Here is an 18,526-nt window from a genome sequence, read left to right as displayed (position 1 = left end):
GTTTGGGATCTGACTGGCCAGCGTATTTGAAAAAGTTAAGCAAACTTTGCTGTCTTTTTGACATTTTTCCCCTGAGTGAAACGATCGAGGCTAACCGCAATCTCAACTAGCACAACAAGCGCGCAAGTCATGTGTCACCCATGTTCACATGTTTCGGCTCAAATTAAGCCCTGTGTGACTTTTAAAATGTGAAAATCCTATTCATTTTGCTTTATTGATTTGGATGTTCTTTAATATTTTCTTTAATTTCAGTTTATTATTTAGCTTGGATTATTTTAATACATAAAATTAATAATTCCTTGGGAGCATACGAATTGGATTACCACAAATGATCCATGCTGAATTCGTCTGGTCTGACTCAGTTCATCATTGATTGGGAGAGAACAGTTCAAACTTACTGGCTGTGGAAATCAGCGGGCGTGTCTCATTATACTATAAGCAAAACGCCGTAAAATAGCGCGCGGTCTGTGCAACCAAAACGGCGTTTTTTACGGCGTCATATGGCGAGATGAACGGCGTAAAAAGCGGCGCTGCCGCACTCGGACACATTTCTAACCGGCATGCATCTCGCGCTGATCACCGGTGATCGATTCTGCGCAGATTTTGCTCATCTCAAACAAGCCTAATGTGATCAAATACAATAAACTTAAACACAGTTCACAGCGCCACCCAGTGCATTTAATTATAACTGCGAGGTTTAGTGCTTGAGATTTATCTATAGACTGTAAATGGATTTCAGAGCATTAAATCCACCTGGGTTCTCCCAAGGTTTTTTTTCTCCATTAAGGCACCTGATGGAGTTTTAGGACACCATTAGGTCACTTGATGGAGTTTTTCGGTTCCTTGCCACTGTTGCCTTTGGCTTGCTCAGTTGGGGATATTTTGGGGATATCTAATTTAATTTTATCAATCAATAAATTCCTCTTGAAACAAACTTTGTTGTATTATTTTAATTTAATACTGTGAAGCTGCTTTGATGCAATCTGTATTGTGAAAAGCGCTATACAAATAAACTTGACTTGACTTGACTTGACATTAACTGGCATTAACGGCCAGCAGCAATGCAGCTATTATATATATATATATATATATATATATATATATATATATATATATATATATATATATATATATATATATATATATATAAACCGAATAATAGGCTATACAGATCGAATATTCGACTATTCGTGCACAGTCCTAGTGGGGAAAATATCGACCCTGGCAAAAAGTGGTGGGGACAACGTCCCACCCGCAAATTACGCCTATGTACAACATAGACTTAAAGATGTACAACCCCAAACTAGCCAGGCATCTTTTCTTCAGTCCACTTATGAGAGTTATGGCAAGTTGCCCGGTCCAATATGGCGGCGACGTTGACGCACGTCGACGTTGATCCAATAGACAGTGCGTTGATCCTGTGGAGAATGCGGCGTCACGACACAGACACACCTTCGATCGGGTGAGGACCCGATACCTCACGACACGGCCCATAGAAACAGTCGCTTATGAGATAGAAAAAGATACTTGATTTTTAATGCAAGATGCAAAACATTTTTATTTCATTGTTTTAAGGACTCAGGTGTTATTTATGACTCCGTACTGTATTCCCCTATTGTTGACTCAAATAATTAATAAATAGATAAAGGGCTAGGCACTTATAGGATTTTATATAGGCTATATTATTATTATTATTATTATTATTATTATTATTATTGTATTGTACTCTTGCTGTGGTTTATAATACTTTTTATTTTTTATTTAATATTTCTAATTGTATGATTCTTGTATATGGCATTAATAATAATTATAATTAAAAAGAATGTCGCTAAAGAGGTATCTATTTATACTATAACACACCCCTTGACGTAATGATTACGTCAGTACTTCCGGGTTCCTTGGGCTCCGTTTTGTTGTCGGGCGAAGGAAGAGATACTGTTTTCTACTTTTTTTATTTAGCCTGTTTGTTTAAAATAGTGTCGGGATGAATCGTATCTTCGGACGAGGGAAACCTAAAGGACCACCACCGAACCTCACTGACTGTATATCAGGTGTATGTGTTTGTTCTGTTTAACTTTTGAGACTAAGAAACAAAAGAACTTTGTCCTGAACGCTGAAATGGTTTCATTTTTGCTTAATTCTTTCTCTGAATTGTATTTCTTCATATTATTAGTCTGGAAATTTAAATATCTTATTTGTTTTGAGTGACTGAAATATGTTTTGCTGTGTCATGTTGTAAAACAAGACGCTGTCCATTATAGGTAAACATCACATGATACATTTCTGTTGTTGTTTTTATAGTTGTTGACATCGTTGGTGTGTTTGAATACACAATATTTGTTCTGAAAGTTGTGTTGGCAAAAGGCTTGTGTTGAGGTTGTGTGTGTGTGAACCAGTCCTGCTGGTTTCTGACCTATCACTGGATGCCATTTTTTTCTTCTGCATTTAACATTATGGCTGGTATCTTCTAATTTTCTGAGTTAATTATGAATACTCAAAGTAACTTTTGAGTTACATTGACTATGTTATACTATATGATGTCTTTCTTTGGCTTGCTAAATTCTAGGTCGACTCACGAGCAGAGTCCGTTGACAAGAAGATAGCCAGACTTGATGCTGAACTGATGAAATACAAAGATCAGATGAAGAAAATGAGGGATGGCCCATCAAAGGTAAAATTCGGCTTAGACTTTACCCGAGTGGAATTATAGATTTCTGTATAGATAGAATAAAATTGAGTGAAGAATTCCTTTACTGTTTTATTTACTTGCATATCAAAATAACAAAAAGAAAATCACCATTTAATCTCCATATAACTTGTATGCTATAGATCAAGTATAGTCTTTTGAAGCCATATGATTTTGTTGCTATATAATATATGCACTTAGTGTGAAGAACAGATTGAAATTTAAGATGTTATTTGCTAAAAATCATTCATACTTGCACGTATTCAAACCAGGTATCACAATTTTCTGAGACACAAGCACCAATGGTGTTTGGGATTGTTTAGACCTGATTTATATGCTAGTTTTGAATATCTGCAGATGTCTGATGAAAATGATCTTACTTAAGAAATATTTCTTTACTATTAAAAACAACAATCAACATTCAGCCATGTGTTGTCGACAAATCATCACACACCACTCAGTGTATGAAGATCTGCCCTGACAGTGCAAGCAGGACATTGAAAGAAATCATATAGTCTATTTTCTCTGCTTCTTTTCTAGAACATGGTGAAACAGAAAGCCATGCGAGTCCTCAAACAGAAGAGAATGTAAGTGCCCTTGTACTCATCCTGTTGTCATCCACTTAAATACTTAATTCTTAAAAACTTAATAGGCTATTTGTTTTCAAACATTTCTTTATACTTAAACATTGTTTTAATCAGGACTAAAACATTCCCTAAATTTTGATTGAAAATATTCTGATTCCTTATTATTGTTTGGTAGCACTTTACAGTAAGGTTCCATTTGTTAGCCATTAGTTAACTCGTAGTAACAATGAAAAATACTTCTAATATTAATTTGAGGTAAAGTTAATTTCAACATTTACTAATACATTATTAAAACCAAAAGTTATTCAGTTAATGTTGTTTAATGGACCTGAGCTAAATGAATTAAGAATGGACAGTTTTATTACTAACGCAACAAAGAATAACAACTATTGTAACAAATGTATTGCTCATTGTTAGTTAAAGTTAGTAAATGCATTAACAAATGTTAACTAACAGGACCTCTTTGTAAAGTGTTAACTTTTTCTTTACAGTTCTTTTGCAATTTAATCTGTTTGAAACATTTGTTACTTTATACATTTTTAAAATGTATTCAGAGTTATTTTGGTTATAAGAAAAAAGTTGGCAGGACAACACTTAAGTTTTGTATCTTAATTTAATTCTGTGATAAAAGCTTCAGCAATTATTGTGATATGAAACTAGGTGCTGTTATCATGTGTTAGCACTTATCTAGGTGATAGTCACATGTTTGAGCAACTCTAACAGCAAATTCTAAACTATCAGCCATTTCAACAGAAAATGTTAAGCTGTAATATTAACGTTGTCCACTTGAGGGAGCCACAGGATAAGGAAACTTTTAAAAGGTTGGTTCAACCAAAAGTGAAAATTCTTTTATTAATTACTTACCCTCATGTCGTTCCAAACCCGTAAGACTTTCTGTCATCTTCTAAACTCAAATGAAGGTCTTTTTTTGATGAAATCTGGGAGTTTTCTGTCCCTCCGCTACGCAACTACCACTTTGACTCTTCAAAAAGAATTGAGCAGTTTAGTCAGAATTTTCTGAAGAGACAATAATTTTTTATGATGAACAAATTGAACTTAGGCTGTTATCCACATATAAACATTAATCAACTCACACATCAGTTGTGGTAAACATGTTAGCTTGACGTGACGCAGCACGTTTGAGCTTCCGCAAGAGGTTTGTTCTCTCGCGTCAAGCAGGTTCGGTTGAGCTTCTGTATATGCTCGCTGATCAATGTTTGTATGTGAATATTTCTTTCTAATTGAGCTAAATTAAATGTGTTCTTCATATAAATGTGTCTCATCAGAAAATTGACTAAACCATTCAAATTCATAAATCCGATCTCCGGGTCTGGGGGTACCACTTTTAGCATAGCTTAGCATAATGAATTGAACCGGACAAGACCATTAGCATCTCTCTCAAAAAAATTAACAAAGAGTTTCGATATTTTTCCTATTTTAAAACTTGACTCTTCTGTAGTTACATCGTGTACTAAGACCGACGGAAAATGTAAAGTTGCGATTTTCTAGGCTGATATGGCTAGGAACTATACTCTCATTCCTGCGTAGTAATCAAGAAACTTTGCTGCAGTACCATGAGTCCAGCAGGCGTAATGATATGACGCAGCGCCTGAAAATAGTCCCCAGCTCGGTAGCCTATTATCAGGCAGCATGCGCTGTGTCATATCATTACGCCTGCTGGACTCATGGTACTGCAGCAAAATATCGAAACTCTTTGTTATTTTTTTTGAGAGAGATGCTAATGGTCTTGTCCGGTTCAATTCATTATGCTAAGCTATGCTAAAAGTGGGACCCCCAGACCCGGAGATCGGCTGAATGGATTCGAAAACGGTAAAACTCAACTGTTTAACTCTGGGGGAGTTGTGAAATGAGCCTATTTCCAAAAAAAGTGGAGTATCCCTTTAAGTACTTAAGAATAATAATAGATTCTCAGCTTTAAAAAAAAAAAAGAACGTGAAGAAAGTTTAATTTAGCTAATTTTAGATTTATTAGAAATAGCTTGACTAAAGAAGCAGCAGTGCTATTTGTGAATTCCAAACATGAAAATCTATTCTTAAACCAGTTGAAATTAATAAACAAGCTTTTAAGGTTTTAGATAAAAAGCCAAATAGCTCCCATCATTATAGTGTTTTAACTTTAATTCTCTTTTGAGTTGGGAACATTTTTATTACATTTGCTGATTTAGTACTTGTTTTCAAGATTTTAAATGGTTTTGCTCTATCAGTTTTCAAGGATTATATATACCAAATAACAGGACTGTACACAAGAGCTGGTATAACAGGTGATTGTAATATATCATTGAGGAAAAAGTACCTTTGGCTAGTTATCATTTGTTTTGAAAGGAACACATGATTGGAATAGACTTCCAACAGAACTAAAAGAATTAAAACATGGGAAAACTTATGAAAGTGATTAACCCAGAAACTTCATTACAAAAGGGTTGCCGACCCCTGCTCTAGAAAGTTGAAATTGTGGTTACTGTTGAATCAAAATTTAGCATTTGTAGAGATTCTGTTATGGTAGTTTTGTATTTGTGTGTTAAATTTAGTTTGTTTGTTTTAAACAAACTTAACCAGATAAATCCAGATAAATGTAGGTGTCGTCAGCATAAAGGTGAAAGGACACTCCATACCTGTTAGATCCCAAAGGAACCATATAAAGAGAAAATAATACACAGCCGAGAATTGAGCCCTGGCGAACACCAGAATTCCAGAGGAGAAATGATGTCCAAGGCGGACCGCATAATCTCCTATTGGTTAAGTATGAGTAAAACCACTGCAACACCGTACCCATTTTCGCTTCCCACAAAGGAAACCTAATTGGTCTGTATCATAATTATGTATTCCAAATAGGGATGTGACGGTGAGGAAATTTTTGCACCAGTTAAGGTACCACCTGGTTCCTACTGGTATCACCTTTGGGGGGACGCTGGAGTTTTCCCCCCTTTTCCACCTCGCTTTAAAGGCTTTGTTCAGACTGCCAGTCCACATCCGATTTTTGTGCATATCTGATTGAAATCCGATCAGATTTAGCAAGTGTGAATGGCAAAAAATCACATGAAATGGAAATCCGTTTCAATCTGACTGCTCTGATCAGATTTCGCATAGTTTTTTAACTTTCTCACGCCATGTAAAACGTAATTGCAGACATTGTTATATTGTGTTGTCAAAGTAACGGTGGGGGGCAGTGCCGCGGTGGGCAAGTGATGTAATCGGTGTGTGGCTGAACACCGTGTAAGAGACTACCGCAGCAAGCCTCACCTTGAAGTGTTAGTGGTCCCACTTCTTTAACTTATTAAAATATGACTTGAAATATTAATAAAATGTGACTTGTTTGCACATAGTTAAAGACTTAGTTAAAGTTTAATATAAATTGAGTCGATGTTAGTTGTGGTTGAGTGCATTTGAAATTGATATTAGACACTGAGGGAAATTGTTGTATTTCCAGGTATGAAGGGCAGAGAGATCAGTTGATGCAGCAGTCATTTAACATGGAACAAGCAAACTACACCATCCAGACACTAAAAGACACCAAGACCACTGTAAGAATGCAGGCATAAGAATACAAATAAAACATAAAAATGTAACTTATTTCCTTATGTTTTTCAACATTAGCAAATGCTGCAAGCCTACCTTTTTGTATGTATGTAAGCATGCTTCTTTTTTTTTTCTTTTTTTTTTTTTAAATAGGTAGATGCAATGAAAGTTGGTGCCAAAGAAATGAAAAAAGCATACAAGAATATTAAAATTGATCAGATAGAGGTAAGATTCCTTTTGTCCCTTCACCAAAGTAAAATAGTAATTTTAACAAACATTAGAAAAGTTTTGCTATTCATGCTGCAGGATCTACAAGACCAGATGGAGGACATGATGGAAGATGCTAATGAAGTACAAGAAGCTCTAAGTCGCAGCTACGGGACACCAGACATCGATGAAGATGACCTGGAGGCAGGTTAGTTAAAACAGGCATTGAGGTAGTTTGTGCATTTAGCAGTAAACATTTTGATCTGTAATGATTTTTGATCCATTTCGAATAAATATATATTTACTTTGTTCACTATAAAACATAATAATGTTGGTTTTACATCTGTAATTTATTTGTTTGTACCATAAGAGCTGGATGCACTTGGTGACGAACTCCTTATGGACGATGACAATTCCTATTTGGACGAGGCTTCTTCTGCTCCAGCTATACCAGAGGGAGTGCCAGGAGACAGAACCGCTAACCGGGTATACACGCTTAAAGAGCCACAAATCCCTAAAACACTATATATATTATATACTGTATTTTCTGGAATATAAATCAAGTTTTTAATCATCTGAAACGTGCTGTGAAATATACTTCCCATTTCAGTAATAAACAAAAGGTACACAATTGATAAATGCACTGGAAAAGATTGTTTCATGTATTATCATTTTATTATTAATTGCCAAACAGTGGCAACTTATTACATAAAATTAGATTAAAAAAATACTGCATAATCCATACTGTATCTCATAATTTTTTTTAAAAATAAATCTGTATTTTGCGAAATATAAAGTGTGAATGAAATGGCAACACATTAGTATTTCATTCTAAACACTGCATTTTTATTTACTTGTTATTTTGCTTAGTATAACAGTGGATGTCTCCACAATGAAGAAATTGTTTTAAATTGATTTGCGTATTCTGCTGTTTGCACACAGGATGGAGTACTGGTGGATGAGTTTGGCCTACCTCAGATTCCAGCTACATAATGGAACAAAGTTACACAATTCTAAACCCTCAAATGAATTGGACAAATATCTGGATCTACACAAGATTATAACCCTTTAATGCTCCATTAAGAATCAATCCATGATAGCTTTCACCATTAATCATTGGGGTTAGTTTTTTTTAATGTATGTGGTATTTTCTTCTGTGTAGATTCTATTGCTATGATTTATTTTCTAAAGGAATTGATACTTTGTACGGCAATACACTTTCTTATTCAAAGCAAATATAAAGAAATTATTATATGACAATGTTTGAAGGTTGAATGTGCAGTCTGTTATCTTGTGCAATTCTGCAATGCCAGTGGTTCAAAACTGGTAACAAATCGAAACCATTTCAGTGTGAGAACAGAGAAAATAGAAATGGCAACTGACTCGGGAAAGAATGTGCCTGTTTCATTTAGAGAGAAACAATAATAGACAAAATCTTATGCACTCCTTTTATTATGGGAATTTACATAGAATCAAACATTAAGAGCAAAAAGAAAAAATCAGTACACAAAGTAAACATTTATATACCTAATAAATCTACTGCTTTTCGAAATAGGAATTCAATGTACATTTAGTGATCCAGATGTCACCAGCTGAGTCTGTAGCTGTTAGGAAAGATCTTCTTGTGCAGATATTCCACAACCTCCACTTTATTCTTGAGTTTTTCAAACTCATAGTATGAAATCTAGAGACCATTAAAAGAAAAGAAAAAAAAGACCATTGTAGGACATAAAACCAAACTTGTGCAAGTTAAGCCCAATTAAGAATATACGATTAGTTATCTCAAAAACAAAAACAAAAATTCATTTTACTTGCCCTCATGGTGTTATAAATTTGTATGGCTTCAGAAGGCTCGGATTAAACCACTGGAGTTGAATGGATTGCTTTTACACTACCCTTATTATCCTTGTTCAGAGCTTGAAACTTTTGTATCCGATCGAATGTTAAAAAACAACAGAGACATTTTTTAAATACAGGGGTTGGACAATGAAACAAACACTAGTTTGTTATAGGTTTCACACATATGTGCAGCCTGAAACAAACACTGGTTTGTTATAGGTTTCACGCATATGCGCAGCCTGGTGGCCGAACATCACTGATTTTACGTTCCATTAGTAAGAGCAGAGTGTGAAGTTTGAATTAGCAGAGCAAAAGCACAGCTGTACATAAAATATTGCCATCCACACAACATAATGGACAGAGTTCAAAAGAAGACAAATTGTTGGTGCGCATCTTGCTGGCTCGTCTATGACCTTGGGTCCATTCTTCATACCTCACTTAATACATCTGAGATGATTTGACAGATGCCATATCTTCTAATCGTGATAACTGATCTCTGGCTAATGTGGTTCTTCAAACGAATTTGATTAAAATATCTGGATTAAGTTTTCTGAGATTACTGCGCGTTCTTGTGTTCATTGGAAAGGGAATATATATAGATACTTGAAACCATAATCAGCAATGCAGTGACTGGATGGCGGCAAGACAGCAATGTAATGACATCAAATTAGAAAAGAACATCACTCTGACAAAAAACGATGAATTTTTGGAAAAAGTGACCAAAATGACATTAAAGTTTTAATAGATAAATGAAATGTGTACTGTTTGTTACATGATGTTTCCATTATTTCACGATTTCTAGTATTTGTACAGGCTTTACATTTGTATTTCAATGTTCTAATTAGCAATTCTTTTAATTTTACCTGTGAAGCAGATTTGTTATGTGACAGCATTAAGTAAAGTTTCTTAAGGGTCAAGAACATTTGCTCCAATGCACACAGCAAGACTTGTGACAGAATGGTTTGATGAACATGAAAGTGCAGTTGATAGCCTACACAGTCACCTGTTCTGGAATGGCTCAAAATCCCTCTGGCCATTGTGCCGGACTTGTATCTGTCATTCCAAAGACGAATTGATGCTGTATTGGCCGCAAAAGGAGGCCCTGCACCAGTGGTGTCAAACTCATTTCCTGGAAGGCCACAGCCCTACAGAGTTTAGTTCCAAACCTGCTCCAACACACATACCTGTATTTTTCAAATAAGCCTGAATGACTTGATGTGCTGGTTCAGGTGCGTTTGATTAGGGTTGAAGCTAAACTCTGCAGGGCTGTGGTCCTCCAGGAACTGAGTTTGACACATCTGCCCTACACCATACTAATAAATGATTGTGGTCTAAAACCAGGTGTTTCAGTTTCATTGTCTAACCCCAGTACATTTGTAAGTTTACATACACCTTGCACAATCTGAAAAAATTTTATTAACAAATTAAGAGGGATCATTAAAATAGCTATTTTTAGTACTTCTTTGAATAAGCAATTTCACACAAGTTTACATATAGTCCAAGAAGAAATAATTTAATTTAAAATCCTGTTTACATATGCTTGATTCTTAATACTTCGTTTCCTTACCTGGATGATCCCGATAATGATGTTTTGAGATAGTTGTTCATGAGACACTAGTTTGTCCTGTTCTTCAGAAAAACCCTTCAGGTCCAGCCCATTTTTTGGTTTCTTCTGCATACTAGAACCCTATTTAACAGTGGCTGTAGTTTCACACTGAGTACAATTCATACACAGCAATTACAAAAGGTGCAATCATTCACTGAAGCTCAAGAAGAGTAAACTGTCCTCATTTTGTCTTCTGGGAAATTGTTCTGGTATTATATGTAGCTTCTGAAGGGCAGTGCTAAATTAAAAGAAAAAGTTCAAATAAAGTAAAAAAAAAAAAGAAAATCATCAAAAAAGTATGCATCAATGATTGTTTGTGCCCTTTTGTAATTGTCCTAAGCATTAAAATATAGATCTAAAAATCATATAGTCTCTGCTGGAAATGGTTCAAATATGCAGAAGATCCTGGAAAACCAAAGAATGAGCAAGATTATCCAGATAAAGAAAATCTGTTTCTAAACATCTGATTTGTAAAAGCTTATTCAGGGTAGCACTAAAAAAGGCAATTTTATGATCCCTTTTATTTTGTTAAAACTACTTAACTTTACATGCACCTTGCAGAATATGCAAAATGTATGACCATAACTGTATCTTGTGTTTAATAGAAGAAAGAATATCATGAGGAACAATATTAGGGTAAATGACCAAAGTTTCATTATGGGGTGAACCGTTCCTTTAAAATAACATTTTAGATATTTTAAAATGATCTATGCAAATACACTTATGAAGGCAAGGTAACTAACATTTTAGTAAAACAGACAGCCTGTAAATAAAAAGGCAAGAGAAGTGATGTTGGTTTTACCTGAACAACTTCATATCCCAGAATCCTCAGATGACGCTGCTTGATGGCTTCCTTGCCTAGAAGTTTCTCTGCATTAGCTGCAAAGCGCTTTGACCCATCAATACAGAGAGCAATTCTGATAACACAAATTAATGTTGAGCTCAGAATATATAATCTTACAGACCACTAAACATCAGTGACTGCTTTTCCCCCCGCAAAGATCAGGACATGCATTACCTCTTATGGATTTCTTCTGAATGACAGGCAGGCAGGACATACCCTTCTTCATCTAGTTTTATCTCAATGTCTGCAGATATACAAACAAGAAAATATTGGCATATACGCAACCACAGAAACGTGTTAGTGTCAGAAGTTGACAGCTGTACAATTTTCAGGGTCACACTGGGTGTATCATCTTTACCTAGCGTATAGCAGTATGGTGTAAGTACTCTGGAAGCAAAGTAAGATCGAGCTCCCAGCAGATCCACTAGGCCAGACTTCACAGCATTGTAGAATTGAGGATCCACATGGGTTTCCAAAGACTGTCCAGAAGCCAAAAATGACTTCACACGAAACTTTGGCGAAAGTCGTGGACCCTGCATGTTAAGTGTAGGAAATGAGCATGGTTGGTTATGAATAAATAAGCAACATAAACGGGTGTTTGGTAAATATAAACACAGAGTCATTACACACCTTCACATTAAAATAAATTACTGATTATAATTATGAACCATTTATAGGTCCAAACACCATTTTTGTTCATGTCCCACAATTGTGGTAGCCTGGAAATCCAGACCTAAATCTGAAAGATTAATGGTCTGACATCGACTAATGAAAATTGGCCAGCTCGAGGGGCGGCATCAAGCATGCATTTGAAAATCTCACTTCACACAACTGGATAACACAACGACCAATCACAACAAGCCCCATACGCTTAGCTATCAGTGGAGCTAACTGGTAGATTAGACACTTGCCATATCCGGTCGGCAAAACAGCAAAAATGCCCTTCTTGCAAAGGAACGATTCGAGCGGCGTCTTCTGTTCCTCTTTTAGATAAAAAGTCAAGCCAACTAGTTCATTGTAGCGGCCAAAGCCGATTCAAACAACTGGTGTTCATCCTGCAATGTTTACTAATGACTTCGACGTCACAGCGCTGTCGTCATCTGTTTAGCTCGCCTCTGGTCCGCCTATATCAGATAACCCAATATGATTGGTGCAGCTCGGATACAAGGGCATATTTAATGAGCATCATTACTCGACGCCAGAGTAAACTCGCTGAGCAAATTCAACTTGTGCTCTCACGAGAACTCTGGATTTCCAGAGTACAACTGTGGTATCATTGTAATAGAATTAGCTGAATTTATGTCTCAACACTTTGACATTATTTCAAATGAATTTTTTTAATATAAATATTACTTTAAACCAACTTAAAATTAGTTTTTGTTGTTGATTACAGACCATTTATATATATGTTTTTTTATTTTTTTTATCTAAACGGACATGTCACACATATTTGAGTCCCTACCACAACACTGAAACTAGATTTGATGTCATTAAAATATCATTGTAAGTCTTTTTCAATGGAAACAGTCAAGTCACCTTTATTTATATAGCGCTTATTACAATACAGATTGTTTCAAAGCAGCTTTACAGTGATAACCGGAAAATAATGTTGAGCACATAGTTGACAGATTGGGCCACCCACACTAGATTACTCACAAGATCCAGAAAAATAAGTTAAAGATCATCTTATTTCTGAAGTATTTATTGCATAGATAGGTAACACTTTAAGGTTCCATTTGTTTACATTAGTTAACTACATTAGTTGAATGAATTAACAATAAATAATACTTCTAAAACATTTATTAACCTTTTTCAAATGTTTATTTTAACATTTATTAATACATTATTAAAATCAAAAGTAGTATTTGTTAATGGTCTGGCCTTAGATTAAGCCAGTAATAGGCCTTAGCTCAATTTGCGTAGCTTTTATTAACGTGCCTTAGAGAAACACATTACTGGCGTGCATCTTGTAATGGCATTGACATATTTTAAGATCTGTCAGTGCAAGACAAGTTGTTTTCTGTTAAAACAGCTCAAAAATGTATTTTAGTCTGGGACTAGGCTTAAGCCTTATCTGTGAAACCGGGGGAATATTATTTAATAGATCTGAGCTAACATGAACTAACAATGAACAGTTGTGTTTTTATTACCTGATGATGATGATGATTTCTGCAACAGACGCACTTTACTTGTCTCATTCACTCAAAAGGATTTAATTCTTCAAAATGAATACAAGCTTTCCATAAAAATAATATTCCATAAAAGGATATTACTTTCCATACCTTCCAACAATATTTAGCGGACAAGGTCATTGTATTGCACAATGTATTGCAACTTTAAAAGTGTTTATGCATTTAACATTTTATAAATTTTGGCTCTCAACGTCCAGGATGTTGATTTCTTTTTTCTTTTTTTTTTAAAGAAAAAAAGAAAGCACCGTGAAATGCAAAAACATTCTATGAAAATTTCACCTTAAAATAGCTTGAGTATAACTCTACTCCATTGCTTCATTTATTCTAAACATTTAGTACTGTATATGAATATGCTAATTAGCCCCGGCCCCACTCACAGATTCACTCGGCCAACTTACTGAGGTAAACGCTGCACAATGGTATCGCTCTTCACAACGTCGGACACATAATGTGGTTAAATATGATTCGCCAATAATGTGTTGCTAATGTTACACAAACCATGTTCCCGTTCGCCATCTCAGAGTCAGACAGCTACCCTTTGAACAACTCAGAAGAACGTCAGTGGAGAAAGTAATATACATCATACACCCCGCTATATTGCTAAATCTACCTGATTTTTCATATCAACAGAAAAATATACCGGCATAACCTGGCATCTCTCAAGACTCCCTGTTAGTTTGCTGTTAATGATATGCTAAAGCTCGCCGGCATGTTGACAGTTACAAGGTAGTTTGTGACGTCAGAAACACCAGCGATTTCAAACCGCGTTTTTGAGACTGTCTTTGGTTCACCGCAGTTTTAAAGAGAAAATACTCGGCAATAGTGTTGACTTATGAATTTGTACATGGTTTTGTCTTAAAGCATATTAAAAACACCACATAGACATATGAACAACATTAAAAGCTTGATTTTCAACACTGCAAAACAAATTGCCCCTCGGGGATAATAAAGTTGACCTAACCTAACCGGGCGACTTTAAAGAAAATATTTTGGATCGGCTTACACTGCAAAAAATGCTTTTCTTACTTAGTATTTTTGTCTTGTTTCCAGTCCAAATATCTAAAAATCATGATGAATTTACTTGATGAGGAAAATGTCATAAGATATTATGTTTTGTTTTCTAGGGTAATAAATCCAAATTAAGAGGGTTGTTGCTTAAAACAAGCAAAATTATCTGCCAATGATAAGAAAAATAATCTTAATTGAAACAGAAACAAGATTCATTTTCTTACCCCATTGGCAGATAATTTTGCTTGTTTTAAGCAAAAACTCACTTAATTTGTATTTATTTCCCCAGAAAACAAGACATAATATCTTATGACATTTTCCTCATCAAGTAAATTCATCATGATTTTTAGATATTTGGACTGGAAACAAGACAAAAATACTAAGTAAGAAAAGCATTTTTTGCAGTGTAAGCCGATCCAAAATATTTTCTTTAAAGTCGCCCGGTTAGGTTAGGTCAACTTTATTTTTGCTGTGTACAGCACAGAGTAGGACATACCGGTACTTCTGCAGAAAGTTACTTTGTATCAATCATTTAAAAATCATCATAGTGATCATGGTAACCAGTTATCGTTTGTCTTAAGAATTTTTCCCCACCCCTAGCTAAAAGGTGATTCGATTTGTGCCCTTTATTGTACTGAAATAAGTTAAATTCTTTCACATTCAGATTAATTTCGCTCTTGGTGTGAAAGAACCATGTTAGTGATTTGCTCAGCTTTTTTACATCATGTTTGGTGTGAGATAGAAAAATACAGTTTTACTCACATCATAAAACGGACACTCCAGCTTTACAGTCATGTAGAGTTGAGTCAGCTTTGCAAGCACTATGGGGTCCAACCCATTGCCCTCCCCTTAGAAAGTGCAGAGATGGAAAATATATTATTCAAAAAAGTAAGCACAGAAGCATGTTAATGATCAAGTGTTAAATAATTTAAATGATTTAAATGAATATTCCTGAAAATGAATCCCAAGTACTGCATAGAACATGCTTCTTCACTGCTTCTTACCCTGTAGCTGCTGCATGAAGTAAGGGCTGAAGACTTTTGAGACGAAGTTAAGTGGGTACCTCTGTAGAAGTGTACAGGCATACAGTAGGTCTAGAAGGGCTCTGGGCTGAAATTGTGAAAACCGGGCATGCAAAACAGACTCCACCTTTCCGAACAATCTCCCAACGTCAGGTGGCAGATATCCCAAATCTCCCAGTGCAGCTATCTGTTGTGACACCTGCCACGTCGAGTACTCCTCTGCGCGATACACAAAACTCTCAGCCACAGTGTTCAAAACTGGTGGAGAAAGAATGCGCCGTCTCTGGAAATACTGCATCACCTTGGTTACGGTTTCTGCATGTGCGGTGAAGGCAACTTTGGGCACATGCCGCTCAAGAGCTTCCACCAAAAAGTGGTCGCTGTGTCCATAGTGCATAAGTGCTGACAACACCACAGTCAGCTCTGCATCTGCAAAGTTTTGTACATGATGAACAGCTTGCTTGCAAAGCGCAATTACAAGTGGTAATGCTTGATTCTGTCTCAATGTGACTAAAGCACCTAGAATCGTACTAACCGCCACTGGGTCCATTCGTTGCGCCTGTCGAAGTGCCAGCGCATTCATTTCATTTAGAAGCTCCAGGTAGTGTCCATCTTCACCCAAACCATTTGCTAGCATGCAGTAAACAGCAACTAGCTCTGTCATATTCCATTGAGCTGGTTCTTTATTTTGGAGCTGATTCATAGCCAGTTTTACCATCCCACCGTCAGGCCCTTCCAATGCAAAGAAAGCCCTTGATAAACCACATAGCGCTTCAACACTTAAGTGTTCCAAATCTAATCTCTTCTGGCATTCGAACACTAGCCTCTGCACTAGACGGCTCTGAGGGTCAAGGTAGAGACGCGTACAGCCCAGGAGAGCTCTAACCAACACTTCATCCTCTAATCTGGCTGAATCATGTTCCAGTCTTTGACAAAGTTTATTAAGGGCCAAATCTGATAGCAGTATCCCTGGTTCCCGAAGACCACATGTGGCATCCTGCTCCAAGTCAGCCAGTCTGTGAAGTACAGATACTGCTGCTGCAGCTGAGAGTACAGGGTAAGATCGCAAGAGACATAGAACTTGCTGAGATGAAGAACAGGAGGAGAGTCGTTTCATAAAGGTGTGTTCCTCATCAGAAGTAAGGTGGTGCAACAATGACAGACCACTTCCACTGGCGAGGAGCTCCTGGTAAGGGCGAATGGTTCCAGCAAAAAGGAAAAGTGGGTCTCGTTCTGTGGTGCATATACGCCTTGGACTGAGGTTGGAACGTGTAGGAAAGCAGGCAGCGAAGGTTCGAAGACAGGGAGAAACCAGACGCTTACCAGTGCATGCTTTCAGTGAAAGAAGGATTTGGTCATCCAAATGTCTCAGCAAATGCAGCCTCAGTGCCAGGGTTTTGGCCATGGTAAAAAGAGCTACCATATCCTTAATCTGCAGTCAAAACAAAAGAAAGAACATGTCAATTAAAATTAAACATCATCTACTAAACTTCTGATCAGAGATATCCATTTTTCTGTTTCAAGGTACCGTCAGTAAGATTTCAAATGGGTGACTTTCAAAACCTCAAATTGATGCTTTCTCAGTTTCTCACTCCATCCTTCAGCTTGTAACACAGAAATCATGCAAATTCTGCTATGATGAAGGACGAGGTGGAAAAGGGTTGGGCAACTCACTTGTGGTAAGGTCACAATATCTGACTAGATATGCACCGATTGATAATATATATATATGTCATCTCAGTAACAGTCATAAAATATTAAATTAATATCAAAAGTGCCATTGTTACTATTCAGCAGCTATTATTCTAAACTATAAAAATGTAACTGATGATGGTATATCATATATAGCATTTGACGTAATTTATGGCTATCCTGTGTTCATCATGCTTGTAGAGGTACCTACTCTGTTAAATAGTTTAGAAAATGTTTTATGTTTTGGAATATAAAGCAGAATGTCTCTTAATAGCTAATACATTTTTTTTTTTAAACACAATTCCAATTAAATATGATTAAACTGTCATTTCTACGTCTAAGGGGATACTGGGGTGCTCTATTAAAGTATAGCACAATTTATACAAAAATATGAGGGTTATACTGTATGCATGATATAGCCTACAGTACAACCGTTTTTCTTTCAGTGAGTGCTATGTGTATAGTTGTACACTATTATTTAAAAGAGTGTGATGAATATCATGGATCATTGGCTTTATCAAGCCAACATAATAATAACAATAATGATAATATTAAGACATTTCTATTTCAGCAACAGTAAAAACTCTTGAATCATTTTGTAGTGAATCATTCAAGTGTGAAATCAACAATCTAAGACTAAAAAAAAATAAAATAATGAAAAGCAGTTACCTCTTGGACATGGGTCCAGTGCAGATTTCACACAAAGCGGCACAGTTTTTAACTACTCATACACATGACACAAAATAAAGTCGGTACAATCTATGATACATAACGTACAACTGAGAGTCACTCACATAAGAGTTACATGAGTGAGGTTGATTCTTCTTCTACTAAAGCGGGTTGCAAACCAACTTCATTGGTGCATACCGCCACCTATGTGTGTGTAAAGAGAATGAATTCAATATTTCTCATTTCTCACGTAATCCATATCCTATTTATCTATCCACTAATCCTAATAAATCTCATGATTGCATTAATTTGTTTTCCCGCATATACTATGGGATTATTTTTGTGCCTTTAAAATTGAACGAACTTTTCAAGAAATGAATGAAGAAATGAATGAAAATATAAATTGAAACTTAATAAAATGTCTTTGAAACAGGAAAAAAAAAATATCGCAGGGAAAATTTTGACTTTGTTTTTAATACACTGCATGTTTTACTAATTGTTTTCCCTTTTTTTCTTTCGCTGATCTGTACTTACAAATGCGCTTCTTGAGTTTTCGTTCGCCATTCAGGCTCTGAGGCACATAACTCTCGTGGGGGCGGGGCTAACAGCGGTGTGTTCTCATTGGCTACTGAGTTTTT

General features: G+C 36.0%; 2 protein-coding genes across 4 annotated transcripts; one reads left to right on the top strand and one right to left on the bottom strand.

Moving 5' to 3' along the window:
• The first annotated feature begins 1,875 nt into the window (after positions 1–1,875).
• On the top strand, positions 1,876–8,278 carry chmp5b (charged multivesicular body protein 5b). Its single transcript, XM_082161363.1, has 8 exons — positions 1,876–2,053; positions 2,567–2,671; positions 3,227–3,273; positions 6,721–6,814; positions 6,963–7,034; positions 7,116–7,224; positions 7,387–7,502; positions 7,959–8,278. Exons 1-8 carry the CDS (start codon positions 1,985–1,987, stop codon positions 8,007–8,009), a joined length of 663 nt encoding a protein of 220 aa, XP_082017489.1. The 5' UTR covers positions 1,876–1,984; the 3' UTR covers positions 8,010–8,278.
• A 172-nt stretch (positions 8,279–8,450) lies between these two features.
• On the bottom strand, positions 8,451–18,051 carry fastkd3 (FAST kinase domains 3). Of its 3 annotated transcripts, XM_082161360.1 has the most exons (8): positions 17,889–18,051; positions 15,510–16,959; positions 15,268–15,353; positions 11,664–11,838; positions 11,480–11,549; positions 11,264–11,378; positions 10,423–10,542; positions 8,451–8,700 (listed from the first exon to the last, which is right to left on the bottom strand). In XM_082161360.1, exons 2-8 carry the CDS (start codon positions 16,948–16,950, stop codon positions 8,602–8,604), a joined length of 2,106 nt encoding a protein of 701 aa, XP_082017486.1. In that variant the 5' UTR covers positions 16,951–16,959; positions 17,889–18,051; the 3' UTR covers positions 8,451–8,601. The 3 variants fall into 3 exon arrangements, with proteins under 3 accessions (XP_082017486.1, XP_082017487.1, XP_082017488.1); XM_082161361.1 differs by lacking the exon at positions 10,423–10,542; XM_082161362.1 differs by lacking the exon at positions 8,451–8,700 and having other exon boundaries at positions 10,502–10,699.
• Between the last annotated feature and the right edge of the window lie 475 nt (positions 18,052–18,526).

This window comes from Leuciscus leuciscus (genome assembly GCF_965113295.1).
Source record: "Leuciscus leuciscus genome assembly, chromosome: 2".
NCBI classification, from domain to species: Eukaryota; Metazoa; Chordata; class Actinopteri; order Cypriniformes; family Leuciscidae; genus Leuciscus; species Leuciscus leuciscus.
Note: the sequence above shows the minus strand (reverse complement) of the source record. Positions and strands in the feature narration are given on the sequence as shown.